The 22,704-nt window shown below is 38.5% G+C and overlaps 1 protein-coding gene across 1 annotated transcript in view; it reads left to right on the top strand.

Moving 5' to 3' along the window:
- Nucleotides 1-421: 421 nt before the first annotated feature.
- LOC115572919 (dual specificity testis-specific protein kinase 2-like) overlaps nucleotides 422-22,704 on the top strand; it is a 35,162-nt gene continuing 12,879 nt past the window's right edge. Inside the window, exons 1-7 of the mRNA XM_030403414.1 lie at nucleotides 422-834; nucleotides 4,195-4,634; nucleotides 5,356-5,475; nucleotides 11,761-11,882; nucleotides 14,084-14,132; nucleotides 19,787-19,933; nucleotides 21,791-21,873. Coding sequence (XP_030259274.1) covers nucleotides 4,512-4,634; nucleotides 5,356-5,475; nucleotides 11,761-11,882; nucleotides 14,084-14,132; nucleotides 19,787-19,933; nucleotides 21,791-21,873 — 644 coding nt within the window. The 5' untranslated portion in view covers nucleotides 422-834; nucleotides 4,195-4,511. The remainder of the gene's footprint in view (nucleotides 835-4,194; nucleotides 4,635-5,355; nucleotides 5,476-11,760; nucleotides 11,883-14,083; nucleotides 14,133-19,786; nucleotides 19,934-21,790; nucleotides 21,874-22,704) is intronic.

The raw sequence follows: 22,704 nt of genomic DNA, 5'->3' as shown, positions 1-22,704 counted from the left end.
TTTCTTTAAGACTAAACTCCTACACCTCCCATTCAAACGGAAAAGGATTTCTTCTGATTTTTTGAATTATCATTATCATTTCAATTATTGTGTTTATCATCATGATGTATTTATTTAGTTCTATTTAATTTTTGTTTTGATTTATTTTTGTATTTATTATTTTGTATTTAATGTTCTATTAATTCATTTTTCTAATTATTATTTTTTGTTTTAATTTAATTTTGTCGTATTTCATTCTATTTGTGATTATTTTTCTTTTCATTCAATTTTGTATTTTTTAAATTAAATTCTGCATTTATTTATTTTTTCTATTTTTATTTTTTTTAATTATTTTTTAATGTACTTGTTTTCTTTTTTCAGAATAACCGTTTGACAATAATGATTCTTGGCCTTTGATTGGTTCGTTTAGCTGCCACTCAGATGTGGGCGGGGCCAGTGGGAGTTCCTCGGTTGAGCGCAGAGGCAACAGAGCTGTCAAACGGCAACAATCGTCTGAAATATTATCCCAGGCGACACAAAACATCGTACTTTGCGCTTTTGTAGAAACAAGGACGACATAAACAGACTTTGTGTCCACCTTGAGAATACAACCTTTGCACTTTTATAACGTCGCGACGAAAAAACTTCCTGTTTTGTATTTGTAGGTGAATGTTAGCTCTTTGCCTGGCTCGAGTTTTGTTGACAAACTAGCCCGTCAGTCAGTCAGCTAGCGTTAGCTGCCTTACCAACTTTGCTATCTTGCGGTTCGCCTGTCGTTTTCGAAAATTGCGGACTTTCCCTGGAGAGGCATGGTGTCCAGCTTGAACGGTTCTGGCAAATATATCTGTGAAACAGGTAAGTCAAGTTAAACTTTAACAGGTCGTAGAAGCTAACACCGACTGTTGCTGCGTTGGTTTGTTTACATTCTTTGTGTGGCGTTCACTAACGCTTCAGCAAAATGAACATGTTGGTCCAGCTATTAATTCTTCATCAAACAACCTCTGCTTAATATGACTGGTTGCATCAAGCTGTTTTGGCAGCATGCACTCACAAGCTGTCTAACATATCCAGATAATGGTCAGGTTTTTTCCATAGTGCCTGCCCCATGTACTTGTTCATTACTTTAAACCCTTGAAGAATGACAGGTATGCAGCGGCTCACATATCATGGCAGTTTACCACAATAGATGGTTCTCAGATAAGAGGCTTCTATTCACTTTTGTTGAATGTGACCTTGCTCAAATACTTGATAGAGGTTGCTCTTTTAGTGAACTCTCAACTGCCTCTGTGACTCACAGGAAAAAGGCCGACACAGTACTAAAACAGACAGTTATTTTAAGAATATTTTTTAGAACAAGAGAGAACAGCAGATGTGTCTATGTTAAAATCAGCATTATAAGAGCTTGTTTTTTTCTTGTTCTGTGATGCAGAGACACATACACTCTTTCTCTATGAACAAATAATCATCTCACACACACATTCACACACGCCCATCTAATACCTTGTGTCCTTCAGAGACACTCGAAGCCTGGCTGCAACCTATCATTATAACATCACTTAAGTTTTGATTTATTGCTGACATTTTCTGTTAGTCTGTAATCCACAGGGACACAGCTGGAGAGTGTTCAGGCCCCCATACTACTGTTAAAACATGTGGCCCGAGGCTGCCTTTGGAGATGTCCCATCTGTTTTGAAGTAGCAACAGGCCACATTTTACAGACCAAAAAAAGGCGGACTTTAAGATTCCACCCTTTTCCATGCATAGTCCCTTTGCTGTGGTGTTTTAAATGCATGCCCGTTGGATATATAGGCGATAGGGAGTAGTTTGGAAACAAATATAGTAATGAACTATGGTGCCTTGCCAATTTTTTCTTTAAATCATTGCATCAAGGAGATTTCCAGAAGCATATTGAGGGTTATCATGCTATGATATGTATTTTAATGGCTTAAAGTTGTTTTATTGTATGTGGTTAAGTTTTTCTTCCCCTTGCCATTTGTTCATTTAATGGTACTAGATGACATATATGTTTATGTATTTTGGTGGTCAGTGTCCTGCTTTGGGCTTGGAAGAGCCGCCTGAATGAAGACTGATTTTAACTTTTTTACAACAACACATTTTTGGCGTTTTTATTTGTTTGGATCATTTGCATGACTGAAATTCTAGTAAGTGTAGGACGTTTGTGTATTGACTACTTATGTGGGTGTTTGGACACACAAACTCTTCTCTGTTGCTTCTTGCTGTTTTGAATCAAGGGTGGATTTATATCTTACCAGCTGACCTCGTTCACTTACATAGAAAGACACAGATCAAATGTGTGTCTCTGTTCTTGCTCTCGGATAAAAAAGCTACTGAAAGGTGAAATGAAAGCCTAGGCCTGGCACTTGTGGCTTGCATTTTTCTTGGCACAGGCACATTTATTTCTACCGTACCATTCCAAGAAAGCAGAAAAAGAGGTGTCATTGGAGAGAAAAAAGAAAGTGGAGGATGAAAAGCCTTTTAAGGATGTGGCTGGGACAGAGAATGATGTCAGAAGTTGTCCAGTAGTTCTACAGTATCTCTCGAGGAGTCTAGTGTCTGTGATGTAATGCTAACGGAACAAGGCAGAATCTTGCTGTGTCATCTATATGCTGTTTTTAGGATGTGATCTTATGAGACTTCCTGGCCTATGATTGACTTTTGTAGTCCTGCATTCGGATTCATGTAGGTCAGTTAATTATATCCCTTTTAGAATCGTACTTTTTACCACTGTTACGCCCCATTCACTGGAATGCATTTTACTGAACTAGTCCAGTCATTTCCTGTGTACATACATTGTAAATTTCTGATTCCACCTGATATAAGCAGTGTGACTGCAGTGTGTCAGTGCCGCACGTGGGAACAGAAATCTCAAAGTACACATGGGCAGGCTTTGTAGTATTAAAAGCAATCATGTGTGAACTCTGTGACTCTTTATGATACACATGAGCTCATTGTGGGACACAGGTACTTAATAGAATAGTTAAACCATAAAGGAAGTGAGTCATTGTTTACTTATATCACTACTTTGAAAAGCAGTTAAAGTTTAAATTCTCCCATTAGTCCAACTTTGTCAGCCTTCTTAAGACAGCTAAAAAGGCAGGATAAAGAATACAATTTCCTTTCACAGTAGGCCTATATGTACGTTTGCATTGGAACAGCAGCACAACAATGTAAGATACAATCAGCACGATTGATTACATTGTTTCCACACATATGGACACAGTGTCCCTGCATCCTACACATGTCCTTGCTGCCTAATGGTCAGCTGCCCATCAGGATCTTGATAGATAGATAGATAGATAGATAGATAGATAGATAGATAGAATTACTTTAATGATCCCAGACTGGGAAATTATTTTGTTACAGCAGAGAGAGCTTTTGGATAATTTTTCAATAAGTAATTTCTCTTTATTCAATCTTGATCTTTAGCAAGGCCGCTTTACTCATTAATTTACTCAATAATCATGCATAAGAAGCTCAATTGTAGTATGCAATTCTTAAAGATAAATGGTCAAAGGGGTAATCATTTCTCCTGTCTAAGTGAAGAGGAATGTGTTCTTCAGTATAATATTCCTGCCCTTTTCTTTCAATGTAATGGGAAGAATATTCATCACCAGACTCAACAGGTCTTATCACCTGTAGAGATCTTTCTCTAAAATAAAGTATTCCTAATACTCAGATATGAAAGCCACATTGTTTACAATATTAAAAAAAAGAAAAAGCTTTAGCCATAGACTTCCTTTCCTGTTACCCTTTGTACCCTGCTGATTTTGTTTTGGATGGCAGAAAGGTCCAGGTCCTGAGCTATTCCTTGGCTAATCTCCCATAATTGGACAATCGGCCCCTATTACAGCCATTACATTTGGCCTGTTAAGCAATACCAGCTTGTCTCATCAATCCTAAGGCAAGGCCCAGTCCACAGCTACAGCTGCTATTAAATAAATAGCAAAACTTTTCAAGAAAGAATAGCATGTTAGCTCCATGTCTTTTTTTTTTTCGATCCCAAACGGATGTGATCATACTGTGTTTAATGTGTCAACATCCATCCATTTCTGCGTCAAGATTGTCAAAAATAAATATACATGAATCCTTATCCTGAGGCATAATTTTTGAACAATAAACCTCTCTGTTGTTATATTCTTCTTAATATGAAACCACAGAAATAACCAGATATTAATTATTCTTTCCTTTTTTCAGGTCTCCAAAGGCTCACAATACATCTGTCAAACATGTGAAAACCCTGTCATCCTGGTGGATTCTGCAGTTACAAGCAGTGAAGAACTGGAATAATAAGAAATATCTTGGATGCAGCCAGGGTGTTTCACCAGGAGTGCCCTGAACACACTTTTAAACTGAAGTCTATGAGTGTGACGAATTTTCTCCTAGGACGCAAACTGAGTAAATTCTGTGCTGCCGTGGAACCCATTAAAACAATCTAGTCCTCTTGTCATGTGGGTACATTACAGAAAAAGGCCCATATCACCCTCACTGGTATCACCTTCTTTCACATCACCATGGACCGGAATAAGCGCAACTCAATCGCTGGGTTTCCTATGCGACCAGAGCGTATCAATGAGGACAGAGATGGTGTTGGAGGGGTTGGGGTCGGTGATATGGGCATGAACCCACCTTCACAGGTCAGTCGTTTTTCATATTTTCGAATAAAATGTATTTCACATGTGCAGAGCATACATTACAATATTCAGGGTTCCTGTGCAATTGGACTAAACAAAGAGTTGATATATATAGTTCTCGTCCTGAAGGAGAAAGTCTTGATTTGTTAAGTGGTTCTTCCAGGTTTCATTGAAAATGGAAAGGAAGGATCGAAAATGTGGATCTCACCAAAGTTCTTACACAGTAATTGGCCAACAAAACATATTAACAGTGGCTTTGTTTTGATAAATATTGGCATTCATTGAAAATAGTTACCTTCAATTTCAGACTAGAGATAGTTGGGAGTAATGGTTAGTTGTACATGCTATCCATGTCTGCCCATCAGACTTTAACACTTTGTACCCTTTGTGTCTTTTCTCAGTATTCTGTGTGAAAATAGGATAAATGATTAACGCTAATGGTTTAGATTAGTTGGGTTTGAATATTCTGTTTTACTGTAATATAGAAACACACTAGAACTCATCTTCTCCGAAGATTTGGGAGCGTTGAGGGGTTTGCAGGGTTGCCTGGAGACGCCACTGTGTATGTTGGTGCAATCAGTCTTTAGATTTAGTCTTAAAGGAAACGTTATCGTTCTACCCCTCATTTTTCTGAACAAACAAGCAAGTTGTAGCAGTGGTCCTGCACATCACATACAGACTTCACCTCAACCTGTTGATACCAGTCTGTTCCCATCTTTTCCAGGTGGGCAGGGTGTGGCCTTCATCCTACAGAGCCCTCATCAGTGCCTTCTCCTGTCTCACACGCCTTGATGACTTCACCTGTGAGTGGATTGGCTCTGGATTCTTCTCTGATGTCTTTAAGGTAGGTGGAGATCAGGGGTTATAGTTTTTCTCATTTTCAGTTCATCCCCCTCTCCATCAATCCATCCCTGGTGGTTTTTTAATAAGTCAGACAGTCTCTCAGATCACACTTATGCATTTGACCCCACGATTGATTTCTTTTCCATTGATTTGTGGCAACAGTCATACCGGTGCCTTTTGTGCATTGGTTAGGATAGGATATAATAGATTTAAAAGGGATCTTGCATGCGTGCATGTCTCTCACAAATAAATGGGATCTGAATGTAATGAAAAAGCAAAATCCCAAGTCATATTGATTTGATCGGAAAGTTCAGTAGTACAATATTGCATTCAAAATCTTCCAAAGAGTAACTAACTTTAATCCTTTATATTCAGAGATTGTATAGACAATAAGTAAAATGTTAAAAGATGAGTGTTTGTCGAGGTCAACAAAAATGATCAAGGTCGTACACATAATGATAAGTCGATAACATAATTATCGTGACAGGCCTAATTGGTGGGTCAAAGACTGATCTGTCTTAGTCGTCAGTCACTTCTCTTTTCTGGACAAATTTTTCGGTCAAGTTAGACTGTAGTCACATCAAAGACATAACGCCAACACATGGTTTACGCCTTTATTTAGTCTTTCCCTCTTCAGGCCTTTCAATGTGAATCACACAAGCACTTTGGCAATAATGGTTTGGCTTTGCGAATTGAAAACATTCCAAACAACCATAAGCAGGGCAATATAATTTCCGTTATCTCTTCATATTTGTTATATTAACAAGGGCACCATGACTGTGTGAAACTTGCATAACTCTGGCTTTGATAGACTAATAGCGTTTAATTTGAAGTTGGTTTGTTTTGAGTTCCGGATTTGAAGATACACATTTTGCACGCAGTGTGTGAGCATCACTGAGTACATGCAAAGCTAACCTCTTATAGGAAGTTAACACGCAGAATAGAGTTGACAACTATGGGGGCAGGATTGTGGTCTCCTATGCATGAAGAGAAATAATCTGATTAATTGAAGCAATAGCCTAGAAGGTTTTGAATGACGCTGAGCCTGGCTCAGTTTCATTTCAACGATAAGCGCTCTACTGTACATCTATGTTATAGGAGATCTCAAGTGGATTGGTGAGCCTGTTTCAAATTCAGTTTCCAGTACGTACCTCTGTCCAGCCAAATTTGGGGCAAGCCTGATTGATGTAACTGATTGTTCACAGCAGCTATTGGTGATTTTTTTTATCCAATTTTAATTGATTTTAATCGGCCATATTAAACCTATTTTTAACAATTTTTAACCATTTTGCTCAGAGTATGCCACTGACAGATAATTGTCGGTGTTAATTTCCCACCCTGATGCCAGCTGTCAAAAACATCCCATGGTGGGCTGTTTAGACACTGGAGCTTCTTCATATCGCAAATGAGCGAACTACATACAGCCACAAATTAACAACAGTAGGGCTGCAACTAAGATAATTTTCATTGTAGATGATTTTCTCAATTAATCCATTAGTTGTTGGTTCTATAAAATGTCAGAATTTGGTGAAAAATTTGATCAGTGTCTCCCAGAGCCCAAAATGACTTGTGAATGATGATGTGAATGTCTTGTTTACTCTACAACCCAAAGTAATTCCTTTGACTGTCACAGAGGAGCAAAACAAAAAGAGAAAATCTTCACAATTAAGAAAGTTTAATCAGAGATTTTTGCCTTAAATCATTTCTCAAACCAATTAATCGATTACCAAAATAGTTTCAATGGTTGACAACTAATTGATTAATCGTTGTATCTCTAAAAAATTGTCAGTTTCACTTAATGATATTTTCAGCTTGCATCAGTTAGGGAAACAAGTACGAACACTTTGGATTAAACATTAGAAACTTTTCTATTGTCCCGCTGTTTGAAAACTTTGTTTAAACTTTAATATTTTGTTGATGTTGCGGTTAACAGTAGCCTGTCCACAATTTTCTGCCCTATCATTTACTTTCTGACTCTCCTCTCTCCATAGATATTATATGAAAAACTATAAACTATTAATTTATTCCATTGCGATTTCTATATTATTTATAGAATTGTGCAAAACACCTTATAAAACTTTATAAAACAATTAATCAAACCATTAGTTGTCAGGAAATAAAATTTGTGATACAAAACAGAAGTTGTCTGGCATATCTTGTCTAAATGAATTTGTCTTTACTTCTTAAAGCTTCTTAAAGCTATGTACGCACTGAGCAGCTCTATTTTTTAGCAAAATGTAGAATAATAGTTGGATCATGACTCTGTTAACTTCCAAAACCCATAATCAATGTAAATAACATTGTAACATTTCGTGGACCATGCTTCCTGTGTGCAATTACTGATGTAGCCTGTCGTTTAGTGATATCTATTAATACTTTTGTTCTGTGAGAGAGAGGAATGCATAGGTAAACATAGAGAGAAAAGGAAATGGAGCAGAATGATGAAAAGCTTATAGACAAGGATAATGACGGATCGAAATGGTAACAAAAACACAGCAAAATTAATGGTGATAGAGGTTGTGGCTAAGAGGAGGAGGAACCGGCGAGGAAAAGGCTTTTGATGGCTGAGAGCTGGGGTGGCAGGGCTGTTGAAGAGGATGAAAAATGGGGCTTTGAAAGGCGGTTTTGGGAGTTTATGGAGTAGAGGAGATGAAGAGGAATTTTGAAGAGGAAGGTGATTTAGAGGTTTGGTTAGACAGAGGAAGAGACAATAGACCCTGGGGGTATGTTTTCCAGACATTTGCAGTGGTGGAAATGGGAGGTATAATAGAAGTGTAAGGGACCATAGAGCAGAAAGACATAAAGAGAGGATGAGAAGAGAAAAAAGAAGAAATTGGGGTGGACTACTGGGGAAGATGAGGATTAGGGATGACGGTTTGTTGGAGGCCACAGCGAGGAGGAGAAAGAGGGGGATCAGGGCTCAATGCAGTGGGGGGATGTGAAGAGTGAGTAACGGGGGGCAGGAGGAGGATAGATGGATGTGGGGGAGGAGGCCTTCAGAGGAGTGGCCATCTGTTGTTGCTGCTGTCCTGCGGTGAAGACGGTCGGCTCTTATAGCCAGGCCCCTTCCTTTGAACTTGAACAGAGCCATTTTTGTGTCTGTATGTATGAAACAGAGAGAGAGAGAGAGAGAGAGAGAGAGAGAGAGAGAGAGAGAAGCATACATATACAACTCATACAATCTGAATCAAAACTAATCATCTGTTAAGCTTTTTCTACTCTATAAAGATAATGTTTGATAACTATGCATACATGAAGATGTGTCCAAATGCAGAACTAGCAGTTGTGTCCATTCACCTTTATTGTTAATGCCTCCTATATAATCCATATCAACTCTGTCCCATCTGTCAATTCCCCTTCCTTTCCTTTCCTTTCCTTTCCTACTGTAAGTGATACTGCCCAGCCATTGTGTCATTAGTGTACCATGGCTGTGATGATTGAAGGAAGTAAAAGAGCACGTATTAGAAGACGATATGAAGCTGCCGACTGTTGCAGTCAACACGGCGGACAGTCTCTTCAGTAACCACAGGTGTTTCTGAATTCAAGGGCAGTTTGTCACTTCAGAATTACTGTAAAGCAGAAATTGCTCATTAGCACACCGCTGTAGTCAATGCTAGTTCTGACTTTCATTCTGACCTCACCCAGCTGAGAAAAATGTCTCCCTTCACTACCAACATACATCTCTGTGCTGGCTTTAAAGGGGTCTTCGTCTCTGCATCACCTGTCCATGGGTTCAGCCTCAGAAGCTTGAAACGAAGTTAGCTTGGTAGCTATACAGAGGAAGCTAAGCTAAGAAAATGCAAACAACATTGGTACAAGTGACAGAAACACACTAACAGTATCCAACCGAAAGGAAACACAAGAAAATAAGCAATAAATGGAGACATTACTGTAGTGCATTGTCTAACAACAAACCTAGAATTCCAAGAATTCCTGCTTAACTCTAAGAGGACACACTTCTTTTTTGTGCTTTCTGGTGGGGACCTTTTTAAATCACAATATTACGACGGTACAGGGCTGGGTAATCTAAGTCTGTCAGCCATTGACCCGCCACTAACTGCCTTTCTGCTGTTCTTTGCTTGTAGCAAAGAAAAGTTCTAACTCGTTGCCATGTTAGACCCTTACATATATCTTTGGATATAAAGATGTCTTAATGTGTTTTTTTTTCTCCTTGTAAATACCTATAGTTTTCAAGATATTGTATTGAAGTTATCAAGGTGTTGATTTATAATGTTAGTAGTGCAGTGGCATAGGTGTTATCAAGGCTCTCATGATGTGTCAGTTTGCAGCTCTGTTGTGCATGTATGTAAGATGCTTCCAAATGATTTCCTGCACTTTATTCCTCATGCTAATGTGTGAATATGCACCTTGCTGCTGGAGGCTGTCTACCTATACACCCATGGGTATCAATTAAGCCTCAGATTTTGGAGCCTTGGAAACCACTGGATTAAAAACCTGCATCATGGTCTAATTATGTCTCTGGTGTCAGGAAATGACTTAGCAAGCGTAGGTAGATAGATGTGCCTGCAGCTGCTCAGTCATCTGATGTGCTGTGGTTTGCAGGAGGATGTTTCCTATTTGCGTGCATATGACTGCAGAACTCAACTTCTCAGTAATTAATGTACTGCATTGTGGCTTTTCTGAAACTTGTGGTATAAAAGACCTCAGGTCACCTCAACATTTCAAAGGCTCTGAAGTGTTAGGTGCAATGAATAGATATTCAGCAGGGTTACTGCTGGTCACTATTTATGTCTATAATGTCAACCAACATTTATTTCAAAAGAAAACTAATTTGTATTGCTTCAGTGGAGAGATTAAAAGTGTTCAGTGCACTTTCAGAGGCTTTTTCACCGCATTTTCGGGGGTTTTGACATTTAAACGCTCAATGTAGAAATGCCCCATATGTACTCCCAGATGAGTGGAGTGATCCTCAGGGGCAAATGGACGTGTGCAGTTCCAGCACCAGGTTCAGAACAGTGACAGATAGGCTACCCATGTGATTTGTAATTTAGGTTGTGTTATTACCTTTGGTTCTCTCAAAACCAAGTTTGATATTTCTTATAAATGCAGAGGTGTTTCACCAGACTTGTTTGTAAGATTAGATAATTGTATTTTATTGTATTTTGAAGAACTGGGTTTTAGGATATTTTCTCTTTGTTAATTTATTAGAATCACAAACATCCACTGGTGTAACCTCCCTGCACTGGAAGTTAAAGCTGCTGGAATTGTTGTCGTTTTTCGCTAACTTTTCTGTTTGTTTTGTTGTTAGCAATCCCCTCTCTCTTCTCTACATCACCACATGAGCGTGTAGCGGTAATTGCCAGACATAGCAGCAAACAAGAGGATCCGGCTCTCTGCGCGAGCAGAGATGAACACCTCTTTATGGAGTTCTTTTTTCCAATTGGATAATGTATTTTATTGCATAAGTAGGGGAGGAGATGCACGTGTTACTGACCAAGCATTTTATAACAGTGATTACTTTTGAAATATAGAGCTATTTAACACACACTTACAGCAACTTTGAGTCTATTCTTGCAGCCAAAATCATTTTTCCATTTTGTCCAACCCAAACCACAGTGTCCCTGAGGTCCTCTCTTGACACCCATTACAAACATCCCAAAATCTGTTCAGAGAACTGGATGATATCTGGCATTTATTGTAAACAGGCTGTATTTTTATCTAATATTAGCCGCTTTTGTAATACACTGTTATCAAAATGGTATTTCATTACATTATTAGTGTCCTGAGATCTAAAAAACAAAACTATTTTACATCTGTTGTAGCCACAACACTGGAGCCTGCTGAAGCCAACGGTGCACACTGTTCATTTCAGCAGGCCTTAGTGTTGTGTTCATGTCCTGACCTGTCTAGTGTTTGCTGTCCTTCAAATCAAGGCATGCTAGGATAGGTTCCAGCCAACCATGTATAGATGGATGGTGATGCCACCGCTATCTAACAATTAGATGGAAACTAAAATCCCAATGCACAATGATACAAAAATTGATTGTGTAGCTCTGGATTGACACATCTACTTTGTCATGGCCCGTCAGCAGTGCATGACCTCATTATTTGCTCTCTCTTATGTGCTGCCTTTCTTTTCTGCTTCCTCTGTTGTTGTGTGTGGTTTTTTTTTTTAACAAGTATCCATTGTAGCTGGTCAGGGCCTACCAATATTGACCTGAAAAATAGATACATTTTTGCAGATATTGTGATTTAGCCTTTGTTCATTTGCACTTGATTGTGTTTGCAACATGTTTAAATGTGGCATCATTTGACTGTTTTACAGGTACGTCATCGGGCTTCAGACCAAGTTATGGCTCTGAAGATGAACAAGCTCAGCAGCAACAGAGCTAACATGTTGAGAGAGGTCCAACTAATGAACCGGCTTTCTCATCCAAGCATACTCAGGTTGGTAACTGAATAAATGATTGTCTTTTGAACTGATCTTATTCTGTGAGAGCGAACAGTCAGAAACCAACCTGGAGACCTAAAACATTTTTATATTCCACTTTTTTTGTAGTAGTTGATTGCTGACAAAAGTAAAAAGCACATTTTTGGTGGTCATTTCCTTTCAGCATGTTGTGTCTAATCCCAAAGGCTTGGTATGTGTGAGTTCATAATAAGAGATTCAACATTGAGATGCTTTAAATAACTTGAAATGATCTTGCTTTCATAAATTCACAGTAGGCTTTTTCTAAAAGGTCAAGAGTTAAGGTCACTGAGTAAGTCCTAATTTTTTCCACACATATGACGCTACACATATTAGTCATTACTTATAGCCCGTTCCACTTTCAGTTATTAAATATATATTATGTTGCTATACGCCTCAACCCCTACATCTCTTACTTCAGTCTGTCGTTGTGACCTGTTCCTTTGGGGTTGGCTAGAAACTGTGTCAAACACAGAGCCTATTAACAATGGATTTTCTGAACTGCCAGCTCCTGTTAGAGCTGCAGCAGCTGCCTTGAGGCAAAAAGCAAGGAGGACCCTTTCTGTCACAAGAGAGCTGGACGAGGCTATGAAAAATTAGGTTAATTTTTTTTGGAGATTCCGGTCAGTGGTTAGTCAGACAAAGAGGGCAAAGCATGACATTGTGTGAGCCCCTCACACCTGTATCTCTCCTCCTCAAGTTCCCCCAATTTCACTTCACAGTTTTTTATGAGCTGACCAGTCCCAGGAACGTGAAGTGGGACGTCTTGAATATTAGACAGCTGATTGGCTTTTCCTCCTCAATACTCAAGGCACAGGCAGTCTTCGTTCTTACGCAAACAAAATATGTCAAAACTCGTTTTCCTATTAACTGGATGCTAACACTGATTCTAAGAGCGATTGGTACAGCGACCGTATCAAGATATTACTACCAAAACATGTTACTTAGCCTACTTAGCAAACACTTCGAAAGCCTTGACAGTGCTGCTGTTGCCACAGTTATCATGATTCCTTATTGCTTATGTTGGTCCCTCTGAACACCGGAATTATCACCCATAGTCATGTCCCCAATAACCACCCCAGGAAACTTGCAGATTTCAGTTTTTCTTTTTTGCTCTAATGGACTTATTCACCAAACGTGCCTCGCCTTGTGTTTTACGACAGGAAAAGGAAAGGTTGATAATGAAATAAATCTTTAAAGTAAAGAAAATTCAGATCCAGGCAAGACTGATATTGTTCTTTTTTTGTAGTAAACATTTTTTTTGTCAACTTCAGGTTGTGCTTTCAGCTTCTTAGTGGGAGAGTGTGTGTTTATTAACATGCACATACATGCATAAATGCCTGCATGTGCACAGTATCTTTTTACAATGCCATCATTGTTGAGCAAGCCTGGTGGATTGTGTGTGTGTATGTGTCTGTGTGTTAACAAGCAGACACTGAGGGGGTCATTGTTCGCTGAAATCCAACAAGGACCCACAAAGTTGACCTTTTTCATTGCCTCCAGAATTATGAGGCCTTCAACGCTGCTGGTGAAGTTGGTTCATATGTGGCTCTGCACACACACATTGTTTCACTTTAGTTGAAAGGGTGCATGGTCCCTCCTGGGTTAAGGATATTTTCCAGCCTATAAGGCTCATGACCGTTGGTAATAAGCCATCAAAAGAGTAAAAAAGATTGCATTGTCATCAAGCTAAAACAAGGCACTTTTTATCTCCTTTGTAAAAACGGATATCATGAGATGGAAATACACACACAGATAAGTGAAAGAGCAGTGTGAATGATTTTGTTTCTATTAAGTATGTAGAAATTGATAGGTATAGGGAGAAATGGATGGAATGCAGGTGAAGCTGTTATTATCCTCCTGTTCGCAGACAGTCTCGCAGTCATCACTTGTCTGGTCTCGCCCACTGGAATCTTAATCCTTTCTGCACCATTCTTCCTGCTTTCTCTGTTTGCTCACATATAAGGTCATCCAAGTGTTTTGCTCCTATATTCCCACATTTTTCAAAATTGCTGTGAACCTGTAGGACAAGGGTTTGAACTAAGATAAGCTAAAAGCTCTATGTGCTGGGTTTCCTCCAAACTTCTCTTTAGATTCTGTGTGTCTTATTTAATCAATTCCAATTAAATTTTAACCAGTATCCCCATCTTCATCTTGCATCCCTTTTGTGGTTTTGCAGGTTCAAGGGAGTGTGTGTCCATGAAGGCCAGCTTCACGCTCTGACAGAGGTAGGACAACACACAAACACAGTGCTTCACATTAAAGCGTGTGTACAACTAAGGATATGTGAGATCAAAGTGTCTCTGCTCTGGTACTTAATGTGTCTACATGTGAGAACTCATGCACTTGTATGTGTATATCTCCTGCGCAATCCTACAGGTGAACATCACATCATGCATGAAAACAACACAGAAGCACACTAGTCTGTAATTGTGGTAACCAAGAGAACTGAATGTTCTTGTGTATACATAATACTTAGGCTGTGTGTGTGTGTGTGTGTGTGTGTGTGTGTGTGTGTGTGTGTGTGTGAGTGTGAGTGTGTGTGTGTGTGTGTGTGTTTGTGTGTGTGTGTAAGGGAGAGAGATGGAAAGAGGGAGGGAGAATATGATACAGGCAGCTAATAAAATCCTCCAGAGATGCTTAATGTTAGGACATACACCATTAGGGTTACAGTGAGCAATATGTTCTAGGGTGCACAAAGCCTGTATTTAATTTAACGTGTATGTTTATCAGTGTGTGTCTGAGTAAGTGTGCGAGAGAGGATAACCCTTGATTATTCACAGAAAATGCTTGATAATGTACCAACGGTCAATAGAACCTAATGCCTAATTGATATGGGATTGGTTTGGATGGTTACTTTGTTTTTTTTTGTCTTTGTGGCTGTTGCATTTAGCTTCTGCCAGGAATTTTGCAAAAACTGATAAGATTAATATGACTTCACAGGATGACAGGTACAACTGAAAATCACTAATCTGAAAAACACTGAGAAGTCTGCAAATATTCTTCAGTTTATTTAGAGCCATTAGCGAGGTATTGCTGTTCAAAATATTGTTATCATTGCTAAACAATGGATTGTTGAAAAGAGAATGTTATTATAATAAATGAAAATTATTGTCAGAGCTGAAACAGTAAGACAACCGACAGAGATTTAATCAGCAACTATTGTGATAATTTTAAAGAAAATCCTATAGGTTAGCTGGTTGCAGCTTTCTTGAATGAGAGTAATTGCTATTTCTCCTCCCTGCAGTCAGTAAACTATATTTCTGTTGGTCAGACAAAAAAGCATCATGAAGACATCACCTTGTGAAGCTTATTTAGAAAAAAATCGAGTGCCTCTTGAATTATTTCCATTTCTTTCCGTTCTTGCTTTGTGGTAGTAAGTAGTGGTGATGCACTTTGCTTGTTGTCACCATGCATAAAATGGGAAAAAAAAATAGATAGCTAGCTACTACCACAGTGTGTGGCCACTAAAGCTGCACAAAATCATGTCAGAGGAGATGACCGATGGGGCCGAGGCACTCACGAATGTAAATATCCTAATAATATCATTATCATAAAATCTTTTGGCTCCCATAATCGGGAAAATGTTATATTGAGAAATAGCTGCTTCTCATTCTTACATTACAGAAAACTATATTTCTTGAGGGATTTTTTTTTAGCACAAAAACACACATTCATGATGTACATGTGTTTACATTCACGCACATAAACTTCCAACTGCTGAATCAGTGGCTTAAGACGTATTTCTTTCAACACGTTTATATTTGGATTCACATTCAACGGGCAAATGCATGTAAATGTGGACTAATGGTACAGAACACATGATTCATCCCTCTCTGAAGAAAGCATACATTGTTAAAGATGCTTCCCGCCGCACGCACATCTACTTGATTACACTGTTGTTCTGCACAAATGAATGTGCTTATTGTAGCCTTGACAAACACCAACTTTCTGCAGTTGTGTAACGCATCACACACCCTATGATACCATATTTACACTTAATTTACACAAACAAACACACATTTTTATACAGTTGCAAATTGAATCAGTGCATTGTAAGACACACACATGGATACACATGCACGCGCGCTGCGGTAGGTCTGTATTCCTGCTGCAGGGTAAACAGATCCTGTTGTGTCGTGTCAGGACTAAACTGAATGCTCTGACCCTGGTAGCAGCCTCATGCTGTTTTGTTACCTGACCCCCACTATGAGGCCGTGCTCAGAGGAAGTTGAGAATTAAGTTACTGCAGGGCCCCAAGCTACCTTAAGAACATCACTGTCTCTCAAACGCAGACACGTGCAGATCCATGAACAAATGCAAAATAATAATAAACACTAAAGCCAACTATTTAATTAAGTAATTTGCCTCTATGGCTACTTGGTAGATGAGTCTGAATCAATAGCTTTATGTGAGTGATGTTAGATTAAGAAGAGAAAAAGTAAAAACCCAGGTCATCCCGACCCACTCAACCCCCAACATAACATTGCAAAATGTATGTAGAGATGCTTATCGGTACCAGGGGTTGAGCGAGCCAGATCGCATTTTTGACGATACCATAGTCAGTGCACAATTGGACCATGATGGATATCTGTCATCCACAGGCAGCCAAAACATGTTTGTCTGTTCAGCCTATCATCAAATCCTGTTGGGTCTGATTTTAGTATTGTTGCACAGCTCTGATTCGGTCACGTTAAGGCTGAGATGTATCATCATTTTATTTGAGCTCTGTTCACAGTGTTGCATCTTATCATCACTTCCTCTGACAGTGACTATAATTTGACTGCTGACTTCCTGAAAAACTCGAGCAGGAAAGCTTGTTTTGTTACTATGACAACCTGATACCTTTTTATTATTACAACATTATTAAAATGCACCATAAATGAACAAAAGACCTGATAGATTTTGCAGCACCTACTAATAGGAACCATTGATCTTTAACATCAAACCTTGTTTTGTCTCTAATGAATCTCAATCTAATGAACTTTATAGGAAATGCTTCTGCAATCATAATCTGGGCTAATGGTAAATCATGACCCATGGCAAGATTATACTGCTGTTTGAAGCTACTCCCAACAGCAAACAAGGTTTCTTTTGTTTGAGTCTTTCCAGGTTTTTTTTACCTGGAACACACACACACACACACACACACACACACACACACACACACTGTAGCAGAGCAATATCCACAGCAGTTGACACCAACCGTATGTTTTTCATTTCCTCAGCACTCTACAGTATACCTGATCATGGCGAGGCACATGTATGGCTCAAACATGTGCTATGTCAAGTAATTACTGTGGTATATGAGTAACTCTCCAAATAGGATAAAGGAAATTCCTTGGGAAAATGCCTGAATAAGAGGCTTTTTTGAATATGAATAACTACAACAGGTGCACTCTCAAACCATGTGATTGGCATTTTGGACCAGACACACTTTGCAATCGCTGCATATTCTGTCAGTGGGAGAATATATTGGGTGCTGGCTAGGAAGTTGGATTAGACTTGGATTAGAAGTTTTATTTATCTTCAGTTGAGTTTTCCCCTGCTTTTATCTATCCTGACCGGGCAGACAACAGATGTTGAACTCTGTGGCTACTGAGGAATTTGTTGGACAAATACCATAAGCCTCTGACGTATTAAATTGGGGTCTCTCTGTGTGACTGTGTGTGACTGTGTGTGACTGTGTGTGTGTGTGTGTGTGTGTGTGTGTGTTCGTGTGTGTGTGTGTGTTCGTGTGTGTGAGAGAGAAAACATTTAGTAGTACAAGACTGCAGGAAGCTCGAACTTTAGGAGCATCACTTTATCTTTCTTCATACATTCTCAGAATTTTTTGGCATTTCATAATGATGGCATAATTAATTGATAATGCTAATATAGATTTATATTTTAAACTATTGAACTGAACATGAATTTAAATAAATCCCTAAGCAGCAAAACTGTTGTAGGATCAAGGATATTATAATTATTATTGATTAATTTTATACTGAGATAATTTTACCCTTAATGAGTGACCTGTAGACTTTTTGTTGCTCATCGCCAGGTGACTAATAAAAAGAACCTTGAATACCTAATGAAAAATGATCTGTATTGATTCAGTAGTATTAAGCTAGCTACCTCGTACATTAACATCAGAACATTACACAGTATCTTTCACTTCATTCTTGAAGTTTGTCAAGTTTGTTGAGAATTGTTTCTCTATTTCCTCCATTATGTATTCTGGTTGTTGTAATGATTTAAGTCTAATATATAAAATCTTAATAAAATTAAAATCGCTGTCCTTGTTTTTTTATCATACTCAATTATATTTAGATTTATCTCATTGTCTATTATTTATTTACCTACTGTTTCTCTTTAATGTCACTCACTGTATAATGTTTACTTCCAAATTGACTACACATTTCATATTATTGACTCACTTGTGAAAAATTTAACCATGCGTATTACATATACTGCTATTCTTCTTCAATATAGCAACCATGTTCAGTGACCCTGTTGTTGTTGTTATTGTAACACAAAACGGTTGCTGTATTTGTCTGTGGAAAAAGCAGTTTTCCCAGCAGCCCTGGACTCTAATCTAGAGGGAATCAATTTAACATGAAGCCAGTTATTCTGTTCCTTACACCATACATATGTATATAATGTGAATACAAATGTGGACGGATATATTCTTTAAAATGACACTGATAGAAAACCAACTAATTTAGTATCTATTTTAATGTCCTCATTGTCTTTTCACCATCACTTAAGTGGTCTTGAATGATGGTGTGACTAGGGGTGTAAAGCAAAGTGTTGCAGTCAGTTTGGAAGAAATAATGGCATTTGTTGTAGGAGGGAAGGAGCGGAACGGAACGGAACGGAACGACCAGAAACCCAGTTTATTTTATAGCATGAAGAAGAAGAGACCTCCCTAGTCTCACCAGCAGCCCCCTGTGCCCTAATTCTGTGCCTGTCAGTCAAACCAATAACCGCAGCTAAACCAGACCACCATTGCTTTATCCCGTCTATCTAGTTAACCATCATTGTCCAGGGTATGTGATGTGGGATTAGTGTGTCTGTGTGTTTGCATGCAAGCAGCAAGGTCAGACAAGTTCTTCTGGATCAAAGCTGACAGACCAACAGTTGATTTGTTGACTGACAGTTGATTTGTCCAGCAGCCTGTGCAATGATCAGACACATTAAAATACATTTGTGCACGTAGGAATCTAGCAGTCCTGTAAGCCACTTGAATAGGCTGCTAGTTTTTATTCAGTCAGTTGGTCGATAAACCAGCAAGGCCCCAGGCAGGCAAGCCATCTGTGTCCCAAACAACCCACCAGTCATCAGTCATCCACTCTGTGAGCCAGCTGGATAGGCAGTTGGTTTGTGTAATGTAGTTAGTCAATACTTTTATGTACCTTTACAACATAATGGGTCAGTCAGTCAGTACTCCATTTGACTAATAATTAATCAAGCCAGCTAACCAATCTGTTATTTCTGTCACTGGTCACCGTAAGTGTGAAGAGTTTTCACACCAATTGAATGAGGACATCTCACATTTATTTCCTGTAAAAATGTGTTTGACAGACAGACCATATGCAGCCAAACAGGAATATTTTTCTGCTCAAAGTATAGCAATTCAATTCCTGGCTGAAGAACATTTACTGTCAGTACTCAGTTGTTAATTGACAAGCATAATCCACCCATTCTTTTAAATTTGATATGTTTCAATGTTTAAAATTGAATCTCTTATATCTGTCTGATGGCCTTGCACCTGTTTTCAACTTATTTGAAATTGAAAACTTCAATTGTATATCTATTCATGTTCCCCCTTTCCTTTTGTGTCAGTGTTTTTGTTAACATTTACCTACTTATTTATTTATATGTCTTTCTTTGTCTTCAGTACATCAATGGTGGAAACCTGGAGCAGCTTCTAGATAGCAACAAACACCTGAGTTGGCCCACAAGGGTGAAACTGGCCTGTGAGATCGCCAGCGGTCTGGCCTACTTGCACTCCAAAGGCATTTTCCACCGGGACCTCACCTCCAAGGTTAGCTAGACGGGATTATTGATTGTTGAGAGAGAAACCACTGCTAAAAATACAACTGCAGGCCTTCTTGTGGTCCCAGAACACCAACGTAGCATTGTTTTGATATATTTTTGATTATATTTATTTTGATAAATGGCACCATTGACCAACTTTTATCATATGTAACGTATATATTACTCTTGTACTCTTGTATAATATATGTTACTCTTGTCCGTAGTGCTATTTATCTATCAATCTCGATTGTTTTGTTTGAATTAATGAGTTTCAAAGATTTCAGCTGTAGAAGATGTCTTCCTTCTCTTAATATAGTGTAACTGGATGAAACTCGGCTTTTGGGGCTCAAAGTGCCAAAAAATAGTTTTGAAAAACTCAACTTCATTAACTCTTTACAGAAATAATGATCCAGTTTCTCAAGGTAATACAGACTTTGTTGTGAGCAGTTTCATGTAGAAAAACAGTTTATGTGTAGCGTGCATATACTCATGAATGAGAGGCTTGAGCTCATGACAGCACGGGATGTCAATAATAATGTAATCCTCCTCATCTGAGCTTTAATGTTAAAAAGCTTAGTTAGCTAGCTTCTTTTTCATGAAGAGGTGCAAGAGGTGCTTGTTACGGTTTGCCGATGTAGTTTCTGGTAGATAGAAAATAGTTCCTCAATGAAACTCACATTAAAACAGTCTTTATGTTAAGAAAGCATTACAGGTAACAGAAAAAATATGTTTTATGGTTTTCTTTCTCTCAGTGTGACCTATTAAAGATGTCGGATGTCTTGACACACTTATTTGCTCTCTTACTTGTAGACTTGTTAACCTCTCTGTAAGAACACAGTGTCACGCTCAGATGTGATAATCTGTATCGGGCAGCTTCTAGTTTTACAGCTTGACCCGGAGCCATGTTGACATGGAACTGGCAGAGAACAGGGACAGTTTGCACTCTGCTGCAAACTCGTATTAATTTCCTGTCGAGGCCTATAATTGTTCCTCTGTATAAGAATAATGTTTAGTTCAAGTGGGAATTTAAACAACTTCAATTTCCTTATGTCACGTATCTCAGTCATAAAACCTCAATGCACAAAGCAACCTTCCCCCTGTTTTTCAAATATTTTAAGCAATGTAATCACATAATTTATATGTTCTATTTACGCTCCCATCCCTTATAAACAAGTTATAAACCATTAATTCACAACGTGCAAGAAATTCTCCAGAAATAAGGCCTTGACATTTAGACAGTACATTCAGCGCATTTTATGGTACAAAGACTGAAGGGAAGGGTGACAGTGTAAGACATGTAAATAAAATGTACCTAACATTGAATATGTACCTTACATTAATGTAGCAACAGGGTGAAACACACTTACCCTAGCTGTAGAATGGAAGCAAAGTTGGAGTCTTCATGGATACACATATTATAAGTTCTTGCAAGTTGAATTGACATAAAATATATAAATGGTTTATGAAATTTACTTAACTTCAACATTCAGCTCAAAAGAACAAATATCTGTTGATACCAAATATCATTCTGTACACTGTCATGATACACAGGATTTTGCGCATGCCAGCAGACATTTTTTTATAGTATTATTATAGAGCGACAAATGATAACAGAAGATTTACGAACACTTCCTTTTGAGGGTGAAGAGGAAGAGTTCAAATGTGACAGCAACACATTTCCTGTTCACATTTTCAGTTGTACATAGAAGGAGAATGTAAAGTTAAATCAAACTGAAGGCTTAAGTTCAATAAGGAAGTCCAGGGTTGGCCACAAAATGTTTTTTTTAATTCCTCTGTGTCAGTGTCACAAGTTCCTCAACCATGCGCGTGTGATAATGATGCTAATTTTTTGCTTTATTCACAGAACTGTCTGATCAAATGTGATGACAATGGCTACGCAGCGGTGGTGGGAGACTTTGGCCTGGCAGAAAAGATCCCCACAAATGCGTAAGGAGCTCTGCATAAATATACCCAGTCCTGGATAATTAAATAATGACCAGGATTTCAGTGAAACCTACTCCAAGTTCTTCACTTAAATTATATCCAATTACACTGTGATATGATACTATTGTTATAAAAACAAAAACAATTATACTGCAATAAAATTTTAGGTCATATGGTCCACTGTCAGCTGGCAATTAATAATAATTCATAGTCAAAAAACTGAATGGATTATCCTTGCAGCTCTATTTGTGAGAGCTTTGTAGCCTCTTTTAGCTCACCGTTTTGATTTTTAGTGGCATAATTAGCCCTTGGTTGAGTTTCAGCCATTCCGATCAACCCCTGTGGACCCAAGGATTACACACAAATTTATGTAAACTACTTGCCAGTCAAGGTAACGGTAAACATACAGTTAGTGAGTGGCTGGTAAACAAAAATACCTTATTTGAGCCTGAAGATGACATGGTGGGCCCATTGATACTTTGGAAACCTGTCTAGGGAAAGAGTGTCACATCTGTTGCAACTTATTTTAATTAACTATAAAGAGACAAAATGTCAGGTCAGAAGATGTTTATTCCACCATGTGATTGTCATTTTCTCCATGTCTGTTTTTTTTCTGTTATTTCTCTTTACAGCTGTCTGTAAGTCACTTCAGTGTCTTCCTCCTCAAACCTGGCGCAGTTATTTATTAACACATGTGTCTAACACTGACATTAATAGCAGGCTGTATAGTTCAAATTCTCCTCTTTAGTGTTGTGATAACAGGAGGATAGTATCAGCGCAGGGGTTTGGTGTCGGAGGGGGGTTCTTCTCTGTTCTTTAATGTCTATAATCTCA

The sequence above is a fragment of the Sparus aurata genome, chromosome 21 (assembly GCF_900880675.1).
Source record: "Sparus aurata chromosome 21, fSpaAur1.1, whole genome shotgun sequence".
NCBI classification, from domain to species: Eukaryota; Metazoa; Chordata; class Actinopteri; order Spariformes; family Sparidae; genus Sparus; species Sparus aurata.
The sequence above is the reverse complement of the archived record's forward strand: the minus strand, read 5'-3'. Positions and strand labels throughout refer to the sequence as shown.